The sequence below is a fragment of the Astatotilapia calliptera genome, chromosome 15 (assembly GCF_900246225.1).
Source record: "Astatotilapia calliptera chromosome 15, fAstCal1.2, whole genome shotgun sequence".
Lineage (NCBI taxonomy): Eukaryota > Metazoa > Chordata > Actinopteri > Cichliformes > Cichlidae > Astatotilapia > Astatotilapia calliptera.
Window position 1 is genome coordinate 25659313 of NC_039316.1, and position 15950 is coordinate 25675262.

A 15950-nucleotide genomic window follows, 5' to 3' on the forward strand; every position below is an offset into this window, starting at 1 on the left:
GCAGCAACAGTTATTATTTTGCACAAAAATGAAATAAACAAGACACAAATTCCACATTGACAGTAGTAGTGATAATAACCATAACAATAATAAGAAGAAGCCGGCAAAACAAAAATAACCCCAAAAATAGTCGTTTGAGCTCAATATTCAATTGTCTTTTTGTCTTTGGTCATTTGTCAAGTCAAAAATTCTTAGTCTAGTTCTTGTTCTCTTTCGTTTGTGGTTTGTGTGTTACCACTTGGAAGTCTCCATCGAGGAAGAAGAGTAAGTTCCTCTGCAAAGTTCAGTCTGGGCTCAGGCTCGCCATCTCCATCCGGAGAGAATCCATTGGAATCCAAAATCTTAGTTCCTTCCACACGGACAAGGGAAAAAAACCTAGCCAAAATGTTAGAAAATTCCGCACGAGCTATCCGTGACCTGTCTCATCTATTTCCACGTGCGAAAAGATCTAGCTCATGTGAAATGATGGTCTGGTGTTTCGGAAGACGGGGGCTAAAACCACCTTCAACCAATGAAAAAGGCATTTTTCCCTTGTGATCCAGCAACAGAAAATAAAGTTTGCTAGAGGATCACACTTCCTTTTTTCAAAATAAATGTTTCTTTTCAAAATAAAATAATGAAAATACATTTATACAATCAAAACGAAAACAAGAAAAAAATAACAAAAGGTAGTTTTCTCTACTGGGTTACATTTTGGTACCACTTTGAACCTGCCAATTAGTTTTGTTTTGATCTATCATTCTAAGAGAGTATGCTTAGACAACTTCTAAAAAGAGGCCTTCATATTTTTTGATTTTAACAGTGCACTGAGATCTTTTTTGTTTGGCAATTTTCTCTTTTTCAAGCAGGCCTGCAAGATCGGAATCAAAAGCGCTACACAACATGTTGAACAATCGCAAGTGAGCTTCTCCAAAATTAAAATGGGCTTGGGAGAAAGCCACTTATTTGGGACAATCAGGAAACAAGTCCCTGTCAAAAAGGATTCAGCGAGGTAATCCAGTCTAAATTCTTTTTGTTTTCTTTTTTGAAATGGCGTCATTGCTGGCAGTAGAAACTTATTGCGTCACAAGAGGTTCTACTGTCAGCAAATAAAAAATGGGGACTGACTGGACTGACAAATGCTTGACTGACTTGACACCAGTATGCAAGATTGCACCTCCACCTAGACAGTGACAAAAGGGTGGATGTATGTATGTATGTTTCTTTTTACTGGTGCAGAAAGGTGACAGCAACAGGTTGCATGGGCTTTTGGGCTGTGCTGACTTAACCTTTTAAATGCCACTTTCTGTGTCTTTGTGAATTTACCAGCGGTGTGTTATTATGACCTTTTATTGTTTACAATGCAAATGTCACTGTGAGAAAGTGTGCATACAGATGCGCTGCGCTAACATCTACATCACTTTTTCCACAGCAGAGGGTTAATCGTGGGATCTAATCACATGATTTACAGCAGGACACACCGCTGGCTAATGTTTTTTTTCTTATGACAGGGTTACAGGGCCTGGAGTGAAGCTACTCCAGGGGAGAGGCCCTGGGAATTTTTAAGAGACAATGCACAACTTTATTGTGCATGTCTAATTGACATAAGCTGACATAGGGCAAAAGAGGGTTTTCCGGGGAAGCTTTCATTTTTAAATTGCAGAGACCGTGACATGAGGGATCTGGAAGGATTGAGTGAGGTGCAGATGCAGGAGAGAAGGCTTCAAGAGGACCAGTGAGAAGCAGGGACCATCTCCAGGACAACTGACAAACGACAGTGGGCTGCACCACTGGGCTTCCAGGAGATTGTCATGAGATTGTGAACAGCAAAATCTTAAAATAAAGTGAAAGAGATTCGGTGTTGACGTTGAGGAAGACAACTAAGGTGTACGACGTGCTCGTCCGCGGCGTTGGAGCAGAAACTGAGGGATGAAGAAGAGCAGGCCAAGCTCCAAAAGAGACACCGCAAAGGGAGATCAGAGTTGGAATTATGACTCTGTAAATGGCACAGACACCAGGAGCCATGACCGTGACTGGGAATGACCACCTAATGCTGTTTCACTTTGCCATGAAAAGTACTTTGACACTCTGGAGAAGGCCTTTCCTCTGTATCATTGTTGTTGCCATTTGCATGTGAGAGCTTAGATTGTGGGGAAGATTAAAGATGAACAAAGGGTGGTGAGAGAACAGTGAAGTGAGGATACACTGTGAAACTCCTTTAAGTGTACAATAATGTTGATGTGATATACAGAATGTCAGGAAAGAAATTCTGGTATTAATGTGATTCTTTGATTTAAGAATCAAAGGGTGGGACTGTATAGGAATTTCTTTTACTTATGTATTAATCACATTATTTTATTGTATAATGCCTTCGTGCCACTGGATTTTAACATGTCTCACACTCATACAGTAAGACAAATGGTGGGGGTCTAGTAGGGAAGTTGGGGGAAGCAGACAACTCCACAGGAAGAATCTTTTGTCTCTTTAGGACTCTGATAGGTAGCAAGGGAGTGTGAACCTTAAGGTGTGAAACAGCTGTGTACTGCCTTTTGTTCCTGGAGAAGGTATTTAACTGAGAGCCATGCTAGGCTCAGAGAGACTCTGCTGACCGTCTGTCCCGCGGTCATGCAGGGACTTCATCAAGCTTGGTTGTCTGTTGTCTTTGTGTGTTTTGATTAAAGAATGTTAGCTACCGCTCACCGCTCGTCTGCAGGCTTTATTTAAATGGAAAACTTCCACAACAGGCAAAAAAAGCTTTTTGCAAAAAAAACAAGATTTAGAGCAGAAGTTTTTTGCACTGCATTTTAAAATGAAAACATATTGCATTTATTTACAATTAAAGACATACAGAGCAGGAAGTGTGTTACTGTTTTACATCCACAGACACACAAGAAAAGAAGCAGGCAACATGAGGTCAAGTTATGGCAATTTTATTAGTGTATTTCAGTACATGTATTTAGATTAGAGTTTTTAAAAAACAAACAAACATCCCAAGAAGGATGGGGTGAAAGAAAGGTGGAGAGAGGGGGAAGAAACTATTGATGTCCTCAAACTCGATGCTGCTGGGTCAGTTCTTTCTCAGCAGTCTGCTCCAGAATCCCCTCCTGTCCTCGGCTTTCTTTTCTTTTTCTTTTGCCTTCAGTTCTTTTAAGGTTTTGTTGAGTTGCTCTTTGGCATTTTTAAATTTTTCTTTCAGCTGCTGTTTGGCCAGTTTCACTTTCTGTTTGAGGAGCTCTTTTTGTGCTTTCGTATTTCTTTAAGTGCGTCTTTGCAGTCTTTCTTGGTCACCGCAGAGCCGGTCATTTCTTTCTTGAATACCTTCACCTCAATTTTCTCTTCTGCAAGTTCTTCTTGCACTTTCATCAGTTCCTTCTTCATGTTTTGAGTGTAACTCTTTATATCTTCCATTTCTTTCTTTGCTTCCTGTATTTTCATTTTCTCTTCCTCCAATGCTTTTTGAGCTTCCAACAATTCTTTCTTCATATTTTCAATCTCATTTTCTGCCTCATGTTTACGTTTTTTCTCCTCTTCAAGTTGTTGCTTTACATGCAGTAATTCCTTCCTTAGTATTTCGGCTTCAGCCATTACATTTGCAGCTTCTTGTGTTGCCAACTGCATTTTCCTTCTTTCCTCTTCAAAAGCTTCCTGCACCTCCTGTAATTCCTGTATCACATTTCCTGCCTCCTTCTTTGCAGTTTGATATTTATTTTTGGCTTCTTGTGCTGTGGTTTTCTGTTCCTCCAATGCTTTTTGAGCTTCCAACAGTTCTTTCTTCATGTTTTCATTCTTGTTTTCTGCCTGTTGTTTTCCCATTTTCTCTCCTTTAAGTTTTAGACCCACATGCAGTAATTCCTGCAATACTACCTCAGTTTCAAACTGTGAATTTTTAGCTTCTCCTCTTGATTTTTCTGCCTCTTCTTTAAATTTGACATTTTCAGCCTGTATCATTTGAAATTCTTCTTGCAGGTTAATCAGCTGTACTGTATTGTATGGTGAAGCACTCGCCGATCCTCTTCTCGATCTCCCTTGATTCATTTTGGCCTTTTAAACAAAGGCACCAACGTATTGTAGAGGAGTGAAGTGAAGTTTTCGATGTTTTTTCGTCAACTGTTGTTTGTCCTGCACAGAGATGCTGCTGTAGATGTGTCTCTAGCTGTGTCTGAATACAATGAAAAATGCTATAACTAAGTGCTTGTGTTGCACAGTTCTACTAAACATTCCATTTCATGCATGCTCCGCCCACATGGTCAGGTGCTGCATCACCAAAAGCTGCTCCCGTTGCCTAGCAATAACAGCTGTTTACTTTTTGGGGTCTGGTTCATTATTTGATAAAGAAAACATGTCCAAGTATTGGGTGCTGAGGCTCAGCGCATATTCTAGCCTGCTGTGTGGGTGGGCAGCTAGAAATCACTGGTGGGCAACATGAGTGAGGAGAAAACTGGAGCAGCCAAGCAGGGAGCTGCAGGTTGCTGGTTTGAGTCTCTGTTCAGATGCTGGTGTCTCCTCTCTCTGAGATGTCTGCAAACAGTCCCAGATAAAACAATAAGGATAATAAACAAACACGTGACTAAAATAACAATTATGACTCTGATGTGTTTCATGTGTAGCAGGATGGCCTTTATACAGCAGTCGCTGCAAGCATCCACATCGCCACACTTACTTTTCTTTAAGCAGGCGTGCTGGGCTCCTCCTAAGGAAAGTTTGAAACTTCATTTCCTTCATGCTGGTGAACTTTTTACCAAATATTTTCATCAAAGCTTCTCCATCACTGACAGGGATTGTTTGGATCTTCACACTCATCTCCACCAACCCTAAAAAATGAGTCTCACTTTGCTCATGCGGGGGTGTCTCCATATTCCACAAAAGTCTATGCAAACATGTAACAGTATCCCATATTCATATAAATATTATTGATATTATAACAAAAGCTGTCACCAACACAATTGTCCCAAGTGCTTTTGTCATGATTCGGCCGTGTGGCAGGCAGGATGAGGACCCAAATTGCAAACTCACAGACACGGGGGATAAACTCAAAATGCAGCTTTATTGCTGACAGGTGATAAACAATAACGATGATACAAAAGCAATGCAAAACTACACTAAACTGGGAAAAGCTAAAGTAACATATACCGGAAGACACGGGGAGAACCACACACGGCATGAGGGAGAACGCGACGCCGAACAGAGGGAGACGCAGACAGAAATACACAGAGGGTAAACGAGGAAAGTTTGAACACACGGGGAACACAGGTGACGCTGATAATCATAACGAGACAGGGCGGGGTGAACTGAACATGACATGTACAGGCGTGAGAGTCACAAAGTAAACAGGAAGTGCACAGAGGTTCAGACAGGAGGAGAGAGAGCACGGGGAAAACACAGACATAACGGGCTGGGGAAACATGGAATAAAACATAAGGAGAGACGAGGGCTCAGATACACAGAGGGGCACACAGGGGGTGAGAGTCACAACGGGAAAACACATAAGGAACAACGTAACAGATCAACCCAGGAAGCATGGCCTAAATAAAGAACAAAATACAAAAATACATGAAAACTAAGAATACTGGGCCCACATGGCCCAGGACCATGACAGCTTTTTTTAAACGGGATTTTCAACTAGAGGATTTCCCTATAGCTTCATGTTTTTTAATATTTTGTACACAATAACAGAATAATTTCAGAAAAACACAAAATGACTGGTGTCAATATTATTTGCCCCACAAAAAAGGTCGAATATAAAAAAAATATTCCAAATATTGCACAGTTGAAAAAAAAGAAAGCACTACAGCTCAGTTGTTCCCGCCCTCCTTTGTCCTCCTGTTTCCCCTCCCTCTCCCCTCCAACGAGGAGTTTGATGCCGTGTGAGACAAAGGAGTTTTTAAGCCTGTTGGTTCTTGTCTTTGGGAGAAGCAACCTGTCGCTGAACAGGCTCCTCTGATTATTTACCACAGTGTGCAGAGGATGCCCAGCATTGTCTATAATGTCCAGCAGTTTCTTTAATGTCCTTTTCTCTGCCACTGTCACCAAAGTGTCCAGCTTCATGCCGACCACAGAGCCAGCCTTCCTGATTCGTTTTTCCAGCCTGGATGAGTCCTTCTGTGCTGTGCTGCTCCTGAGGAAGTACAGTCTGCTTTGGGATCAATGTTAGTTTTGAAATTGGTTTATAACTGCTAAGCAGAGAAGCGTCAAGTTTAAGGGGTTTTAACAGTGGGTGAATGACAGCATTCTTATAATAATCAGGGACCTGACCAGAAACCAAAGAAACATTGATAATTGTAAGCACACAGGGACCAATAGACTGAAGGACATTTTTAAACAAAGATCCAGGTAAAATATCAAGAGGGCAGGAGGATGATTTCATCGAATCAACTAATTTGACCAGCCCAGGTAAAGCACTGTTAAAAAACTTCCTAAAATAACAGGCCTAAGTGAATTTGGAGCAGACAACAGGTACACAGAAGGAGAGATATTGTTCCTCACATTGCTAACTTTTTCAACAAAGACAGAAAAAGAGTTTTCACAATCTTCATTTGATGAAATTGGGACAGCAGATTGAGCAGGAGCAACAATATCACTAATGGTGTCAAATAGTACCTTGGGGTTACCTCTGCTCTTTGAGACTAGGTCTGAGAAATAGGCAGCCCTCACATCTCAAACTGAAGTGTTAAAAGAAACTAAAAGGTCCTTTAAATGAAAGAGATGAACATATAAACGAGTTTTCCTCCACAAATGCTCAACTTTACAACAGGAACGCTTTAAACAACAAATGCTGTCATTTATCCAGGGGGACATCTGTGAAACAGGAGCTAGTCTGGTTTTGACAGGACCAACATTGTCTAAGATAGAAAGACAATGATTATTAAAAAAAATGTTAATAGATCAACATCATTAAAGAAAGGTAAAGCAAAATTAAAAACATCAGAAAATTTAGCAGCAATAGAGGAATTTAGGATGCGAGAGCTAACCACATATCGAACAGGAGATAGGGACAGATGTAAAGACAAGTTAAAAAGAATACAACAATGGTCCGAAATAAAAATGTCCTCAGAACTAATAAAATCAATGGTTAAACCTAAGGTAAAAGCAAGGTCCAGTGTGTGTCCTTTGGTGTGTGTGTGGGGCCAGACACATGCTGTGTAAAATGAAAAGAATCCATGACCTCTGTGAAAGAGGTCAGAGTCATCATCACTGTGTATATTAAAATCCCCGACTACAGCTTCAAGATGGAGGATAAAAAGTCACTGAACTGTTTAAAAGTTGACCATTTAGGCCAGGTGGATGATACATTACAGCACACTAAATCTTTATTTCCAATTTTAACCAGCTGTAATTCAAACGATGAAAAATGTTCGACCATTACTGAGCAACAGTGAAACCGGCTTTCAAACACCGCAGCGAGACCTCCTCCTCGGCCGGACATCCAAGGCTGACTGACGAAGGAGTACCCGCCTGGGCAAAGTTCAATGAGGGATGAGTAGTCACCATCGCGCTGTCCCAAAAATGTACCACTGGTGACGTCTGATGAAGATCCATACACCGGCAGCGGAGGATGGAAAATGCCGTCGCAGGAGGATAAGGTATCCAGACCATCCATAGAGGATCGAATAGATTGGAGCATCAGGCGATCATAGACTAAGGGAGCCAACACATCAGTGACAAAAAAGGAGAACAGAAAGGCCGAAACAAAACTGCACTAGAGCAGAGCAAGACAAACTGCAGCCGGCAGCGGCAAAGCCAAACACAGGCGCCATCATACCGGAAGCTGTTAAACTCTAACCATCTGGTACACTAGCTGCACAGTCGCTCAGAGGAAAGCACTCCAGAGGGTCATTAACACTGCCTAAAGGATCATTGGGTGCCCTCTCCCCACGCTGGAAGATCTACACAGTAACCGCTGTCTTAAAAAAGCCCAGAACATTATAAAAGATACCTCACATCCTGCCCACTCCCTATTTGAACTGTTGGCCTCTGGCAGATGGTACAGAGCACTCAGTGTAAGGACAAATAGACTCAAACACAGCTTTTACCCAACTGCAATAACATGTCTTAATGCTGCTACAAAATAATGGTCATCACGCTGCTCTTGAAATGATCTATGCACTGGCTGAGGTATGTGTGTGTGAATGTATGTGAACGTCTGTTTATACTGTTAGTGAAATGAATGAGGTGTATGATGTCTTTGTGCATGTGGGCTCCGGCCATTGTCTAGGTATATTATTCTTATTAGCACTTTAAAATGTTTATTTTTGATTTTAATACAACTTTTTATTTTATGGATGATGCACTAATCGGAAACCACTTTCAATTTCGTTGTACCTGTGACAATGCCAATAAAGACATTCTATTCTATTCTGTAGCACCCTCAAGGACTGACGTAGGCAAGATGTAGAGTAATAAAACAAGGTTTATTCTGGTCTTGACAACCAATGAGAACTGCTAACGGAAGAAAATAATAATAAAAAACATAACATCGAAATGCATTCTTGTACTTTGTGTCAATCAATAAAAAAGTTATTAATCACAGAAAAAAAAACATTTAAAGTACACAAACCTTGTGAGCGGACATCCAGGAGGGGTTAAATAGTCCTTTATGGCCTTAGTATCTTATTCTCTATCTTCTTCCTTACGTGTTTCTTCTGTTAATCTAATTTTGAATATTACTTTCTCCATGTGTGGAGCTAACCGAGAGCTGCAGCATACATACACCATTGCTATGTCCCAATTCATTGTTTTCCTCTTTACATTCTTTTAATGCAACAGTGATCTAAACTCTAAGTACTAGAAAACCTAACTAGAAGCTGAATCTGTTAACTAAGAGTTCAAAACAAGAACAAGGCACAGAGTCAAACTCTTACTGGAGTCAAGATTAACACGGAAAAAAACCTTAATACCTCAAACACTACTAAAAAAGAAAAAAGACTGTGTATCAATCTGTGCCACAAAGAGTTAAGGCAGAAGGGGGTGTGAAAGGTGTACCTAATAAAGTGTCCAGTGATTTTATAGGTACAGTTTCAAAATCTTGTTTCATAAGAAAGAAAAGTGAAAGTTAAAAGAGCTTTAGGATGTGGTGACTGTAACTTCACACTTTGGTATTTGGGCTGCAGACTGTCTACATCTCAGTGAGGGGGGAGAGATCAGCACAGCAAAGGTACGCTCCTTCAGATGTCTGTTTGCTGTTGGTCATTTATTTTGATTTAAGGCAAACATTAAATAATTCCTTTAAATCTAAAAATAAATGCTTTATGTTCCAGTTATGGGAGGATTGTTTTCAAGAGCTCCTCCAGTAAAATGTAAGTTTGGTCAGAGCTGCTATTTTCCATCCAGTGAACATCAGTTATTGTCCAATGATGTCATTCTTTCTTTAACATCTGTTGTCAGTGCTTGATGCACCATGGAGGAAGCACTTTAACTGGGGGTAAGCATTTACAGGCCTCTGAGAAACATTTGTTATTGTTGATTATCACTTCCTGTTTCAGCCCATCACTTGTTCAGTGTCCAGAATGTGATGTAATGTTTTGTTGTCTCCTCTGAGCAGAAATAAAGAGGACGATCTACAGTATGTGAACAGCTACAAGCCTCAGACTAAAGAACAGCAGCTCAGGATTCTTCTACAAGGCCCAGTTGGAGCTGGAAAGTCCAGTTTCATCAACTCTGTTAAAAGTGTCCTACAGAACAGAGCATGCAGACAGGTCTCCTGTCCGAAGCACCTCCCATTCATCTTGCACAAAAAAGGTATGAAGCATGATTGTGGTGATAAGACTGAGTAAGAAATTGTTCTTTTTTTCCATTGTTTAAAAGTCTGTACGGAGTTTTAAAAAAAAATTGATGTTGCTGTCAGCGATGGCTCATTCAATAAAAAAGTAGTCAGTGCTTCCCACTTTACTCTCTCATAGTCAGCTGATTTCTTAAGAAGAATTCCAGAATAAATCAGATGAAGTGGTAGAGATTTCCCCAGGAATAGGTAGTGGTGACTGGAGTGAACATGGGTGATGAGGAGGTGCTGAGTAGGTTGAGTGTTATGGAGAGAAATGGCTGTGGTGAGTCTGTACATCAAAAAGAGGGAGGAGCACTGGGTGATGTTCAGTACTGTGCAAAAGTTTTAGGCAGGTGAGGAAAAAATGCTGTAAACAAAGAATGCTTTCAAAAATGGAAGTGTTAATCATTTATATTCATCAATCAATGATTGAAACGTTTTTTCACAAAACTTGTTTTGATGTTTCACTTCAGCTTTAGTTGTGTATAATAACCTAGGTCAGATAATTCCATTAAAAAATGTTCCAAAACGAAGTAAATGAATATATTTTGTTTTTATTGCATATTTTAAACCAAAATGATTTTTAAAAAATGAGATGAGAGATAGCTGTCATTTGTCAGTTGCAGGTCTTTTGCCCACAACCGAGATGACAGACCTTGCCGACCGTACATACAATACACAAACATCACATTGGGGAGACAGGTCAGGCTAGGTAGCGAGGGAAAAAAAAACATCGAAATGTGTAACACAGAAGGATAATGCAGGAATGCACAGATATCAACACACCATAGCACAATAAACACAGACAGCAACATGGGAAAGAGTTCCAGTGTGTCCATCTGATCTGGGACCGCTGCAATCTTTCGACTGCGCCTCCAGCTGACCCGATGTCCACATCAGAGGGGAGGTAAGCGTTGGAGGTGGCGTTGGATCCGGGGTAGGGAGGGTGATGCGTCAGTGAGTGCTTATCAGTATCAGTATATGTATGTGTGTGCGTGTCCATAGTTCAGCTGAGACAGTGTCCTTCGCCCCGCCAGGCTAAGTAAACAGTCTTCCAGCCAACCCAGGTGGCCTTGTAGGGAATGGGAAGGAACAGACTCAACACAGTCGTTTACAGGGAGTTTTTGTTCGGCTCCAGCCTTGAGCCCACAGCTGGCGCCGAAGGGGTAGCCGCATTATGATGGTAATTTTTCTTTTGTGACAACTCATGAGAATTTCAAAGCTGTTCTTTAACACTCCGACACTGGTCTCTCAATCTCCCGTTGGAGAACCGCGAGCTTCCCGATGATGGTATCAAACTTGCTGGTGTTTTCATTCTTTTGCCCAAACAGCCGAATCTGAGAACTCACAACTGCAGTGAGCTGTTCTGCAATGTAATCCAACTTTCGCTCAAGGCTGTTATTTTGAGCAGGCCTCTCCCTGATCTATCCCAATATATGTTCAGAGGTGTTATTCTGAGTATTTACGGCAGCTGTAAACGTCTCCAAGGTCTTAACCATGCTGCTTTCGAGCCCGTTCTCAGAAGTCGCGCCTCGTCCCATCGTTTCAATCCCAGTGGGCAGCCTTGGGGGGTTTTGAACAGCCGGTTCCGCTTTCTTAATTCTCCGATAAGTCAGGGCCAAGCCAGCTCAGATCAGCAAGAACCCTGTTATTATGGTTCCGAATAGGTAGATATCTTCAGCGTCCTCGATCGACAGTCCCGCCAGGCACACGACCCTCCATTCCTGCCACCCGTCCATCGTGTATCCGGCAGGGAAAGTCCCTCCAGGGCACTCGGGCTCTCCCGAGCCCAGACTTCTCGTTGAGAAAAGGGTGTCAATAGCATTCAGAGACCAGTTGATCAAATCCATAATTCTCTTTAGGTTTTAGAAACAGACTGTGAGAGAGTGTTCCAGGGAAAGTAATACAAAAAACACGAGACTAGACAAGGACATAAGCAGGGAAGATAAGGGAGAGGAGAAAAAGTGTGTCTGCCTCCTCCGAGAGCCAAAGAGAAAGAATGTAAAAAAGGCACCCAGCAACTGCACGAACACATGCAGAGGTCCATTTCTGGGACTCCTTTAGCTGAGGTGAACTTACAGGACATTGTTGGTAATGTTTTTGTTGCAGTCATGATGAAAATAAGACTTACAGGTCAGCACTACTCCACACTCAATGACTCTGATATTCTGGTCCACAGTATAAAGCCTTCAAGATCCAAAAGGGAGACTCAAACTGCTATTACCCTTTTGTCTTGAATGACATGGCGGGACTGAACGCCAGCAGCAGAAAAATCAGACAGTTGCATGTGAAGGACGTCAAACGGGCCCTGAAGGGACACATCAAAGAAGGTTACAGGGTACAGTTGCTGTATTTCTGATATTGAGTTTAAAGAATTCATTCATTTGGTCACACATCGATACATTCAGTTTGTTTTTCAGTTCAATCCTGAACGTAAACTGTCCAAAGATGACCCACACTACAACAGCAGTCCTTCAGACAGCGACAAAGTGCACATTCTGGTTTTTGTCGTTGATGCCAGCACTATACCTAACATGAAGCAAGAGGACATGGAGGTAATCGAGGACATCAGAGATGAAGCAGATGAAATGGGTAAGAGCACCTTAAACAGAATCAGGATTATCAGTGTTTTTAGTGACACCAGTGGAAGTGAAGTGATCTGCAGTCATTGAGCAACCCTGTGTTTGCTCTCAGCTCACGCTCACTCTGAGTGAAACTTCAGGTAAAACAGTGATGAGACCTCCAGGAGAGCTCATCCCTGTTTGAATGTCATGCTGCACTAACACGGATCTAATCCTATGTTCTGCATGTCAGAGATAGAAATTAGAAGTAAATTTATAAAACATTCAATTCAATTTTATTTATACAACGCCAATTCACAACAACAGTCGCCTCAAGGCACTTTATATTGTAAGGTAGAACTCACAATAATACATACTGAGAAAAAGCCCAACAATCATATGACCTCCTATGAGCAACAGTGGGAAGGAAAAACTCTCTTTTAGCAGGAAAAAACCTCCAGCAGAACAAGGCTCAGGAAGCGGCGGCCATCTGCTGTGACCGGTTAGGGTGAGAGAAGGAAGACAGGACAAAATCATGCTGTGGAAGAGAGCCAGAGATTAATAACAGGTATTCATGGGTCATGAGCTGAGCTTTCCTCTCTGGCCCTACATGAGAAATTCATTGTCACGAATTCCAGGATGAAAATGGATTCTGCTCTGACACTCGACGTTCGTGAAAGCACAGCAGGAATATTCTGTTTTTTTTCAGTTGAGGCAGCTGTGAAAAATCATCTTCTGTCCACCATGTGACCTCGAAACATTAATACATGCTTTTATAACCATCTTGATTACTGCAATGAGCTTTTTATCGGGTTCAGCCAGGCCTCCACTCAGTCCTCAGTCCAGTTTCAGCCTCATTTCACTGGCTTCCAGTTTGTTTCCAAATCCATTTTAAGATCCTTTTATTTATCTTTAATGGTTGTGGCCCATTTCACCTACTGCACCCGTACGTCCCGCCTCGCTCTCTCAGATCAGCAGACCAGATGCTTTTACTCTTTCACTCAGAGGTCACAGGGCTTTCACAGTCTCCACTGCACGTCAGGCAGCTCCTGTACTCGCTGTTGTAAAAACATCATTTAAACACACGTTTTTTTCTCGACCCATATTTATGTTTTGTGTTTCCTCAGAGGTCCCACAAATAGTCCTTTTCACCAAAGTTGATGAGGCCTGTCCGAAGATCAGCAGAGATATCAGGAACGTCTACAAAAGCGTATCTCTAAAGGAAAAGGTGGATTAGTTTAAGTATTTCAGTGCAAGCTTTGGTTTGGTCCAATCTCTCACTTCTAAACTAAAGTGTTGTGATTTTCATATGTAGATTACTAAGTTCAGCGCAGACACGGGGATCAACATTGTCTACATCTATCCAGTGAAGAACATCCACTCAGAATCTGACCTGAAGGATGGCGCTGATGTTCTAATTCTGCACGCCCTCAGACGCATCATCGAAAGAGGACATGACTTTCTCAACAAATCCTAAATCCAGATGTTCTCAGTTTACTGAGTTTATTTCTAGTTTCTTATTCTTTCTAAGCTTTTTAGCCCCACCTTTTCTCTTTCACACACTAACCTCTTTCAATAAGGTGCATGAGCACACAGGAAAGGTAGGGCAGGGGCCAGTTAAGCTAAGAGATTTGATTGGTCAATCCAGTGTCAGTAATGAAGATGCTGTTAGTGCCAGGAGCAGTCACAGTTCTGCATGAAATGATGACTCGGACAGAGCTGAGAGCCAAACTCAAATCATTTTTATTCTTTTTTTATATTGAACTTTTTGATCCCAGCTTTTAGTTATATATGACATTAGTATTCAGTGTATGTGTGGTGTCTAAAACATGTTTCCTCTGCTCTGATGAGTAAACACAACTTAATGAAATGAACACCTTAGTGTTAAATTTGATAGAAAAAATGTTTGTATGTTTAACATTATTGATCCATTAATAAAGCTGCAACAAGCTGATAAAAAACGACTCCTTTTTGTAAAGGTCATTTCTGAGTTCATTTCATGTCTTCATTGGAAAGTGAAGATAGAGCGAGAAACGTGTTACGACCTTAATTTGGAGGAACAGAAAGTAATATTTTTTTAAAAATGGGCCTCACAAAAACTGCAGCTCTGAGAAGTTCTGAACAGAGATGTTCTGATGAAGTTACAGACACTGATGGAGGACAGAGACTGAATGACTCATCTGCAGTTCTCAGCTCAGTCAGACTTTAACAGCACAGGAAGTTGGAAGCAAGCAGGTTTACATTTTTCACTCTTCACCGAGAGAAGCTTCACAATTTAGACATTAGAAACTCTCACAGTCACTGTTGTGTCAACAGTGCACTCCAGCACTGACCTGTATGTATATATGTGCCTGTGGAGGGGTCCAGTCATGTGTAAGTGAACATGTGAAACTGTCAAGCTGTTTGCTGTTGTGAACTCAAACACCACACCTGTGTTTCAGGAATGAAAGCTGCTGACATGAAGCTGTGTCTGCTGAGCTGGTTTTATCATTGTTCTTGCTGAACTGTTACCAGCTCACAAAAACGAAACCAAGAACACAGGAAACAGGAAAGAGTACACACCCTGTGCATCCTGTGGTTACACAGCTTTAGCTTTCTCTACTTCTCTGTTCAAAGACAAACTGTCTCATGCATGTGTTAGAAATGATTAGAAGGTTTGCCTTTAAAGCTCATCTGGGTCTGCAGCATCACAGCAGCTGAGCCTTAAACCTAAAAGTGTTTTGTTTTTTTGTTTTTTTAGCTTTTGTCTTCAGGACCCCTCAGAGAAAACTTCTTCACTTCACACATTTATGGTCTCACTTTTATGTGAAGTCATTCTATGTAATGCATTTCTTTGTTGTCATTCATAATATTTTTCCTCATTGAATCATCTGCCTACATCTCCCCCTATACCAGCATCCTCCTTCATCACATCCATAGATCTCCTCTGACGTCTTCCTCCTTTCCTCCCTCCTCTGCACATGTCCAAACCATATGAGCCTCTCTGACTGTCTCACTGTTCTCATGCATGTCCTGCACCACCCTCACATATTTGCTCATGCTGTACCACAGTTCCTGTTAGTTGGTGCTCATGTTCAGAGGCAGGGTCTGAAAAAATTGAAAATCATGTAAAAGATTCCAGAATAATTTTCTCTTGAACAGAATATCTCTTTATTGTCATTGTACAAGTACAACAAAACTGTGGGTGCCCCACGCCAACTGTGCCACCAACCGATGTAGGCAATGTTTCACAAGAACTTTGAATAATCAGCAGGTCGTGAGTTTGATCTTAGTGTGCTGCTAAAGAGCTCCAGCAGAGGGCAGCATGCTTTTACTTTCTGCTCTTTCCTTTTGGTGCTGCTGGATTTCAGGATTTCATCCCAAAAGATTCATCCGTGATGGACCAAAACCCGCTCCAGACCCTGAGGAGCTTAATACAAGAATAACAGACAAACATAAAGTCTGAACCTTCCGAAATCTTTAGAGTCGTTCTGATTCTCAGGGGAAAAAGAATAAAGAACAAAACGCCTTCAGGCAATGTGTTTGAGCATTAAGGTCAAACAAGAAACCTGAAGACTGACTCTTGTCTGCAGAGACTGGACTGCAAAAACAGATTTAGGTCTACATTCAAAAATTGGTCCTTTTGAATTAGATCTTTGCAAAAAATAATTCAA

General features: G+C 41.4%; 1 protein-coding gene across 1 annotated transcript; it reads left to right on the forward strand.

Moving 5' to 3' along the window:
* Positions 1-9366: 9366 nt before the first annotated feature.
* LOC113037615 (interferon-induced protein 44-like) lies at positions 9367-14242 on the forward strand. Its single transcript, XM_026194873.1, has 6 exons — positions 9367-9397; positions 9551-9714; positions 11916-12074; positions 12157-12328; positions 13425-13525; positions 13613-14242. Exons 1-6 carry the CDS (start codon positions 9367-9369, stop codon positions 13772-13774), a joined length of 789 nt encoding a protein of 262 aa, XP_026050658.1. The 3' UTR covers positions 13775-14242.
* Positions 14243-15950: the final 1708 nt, after the last annotated feature.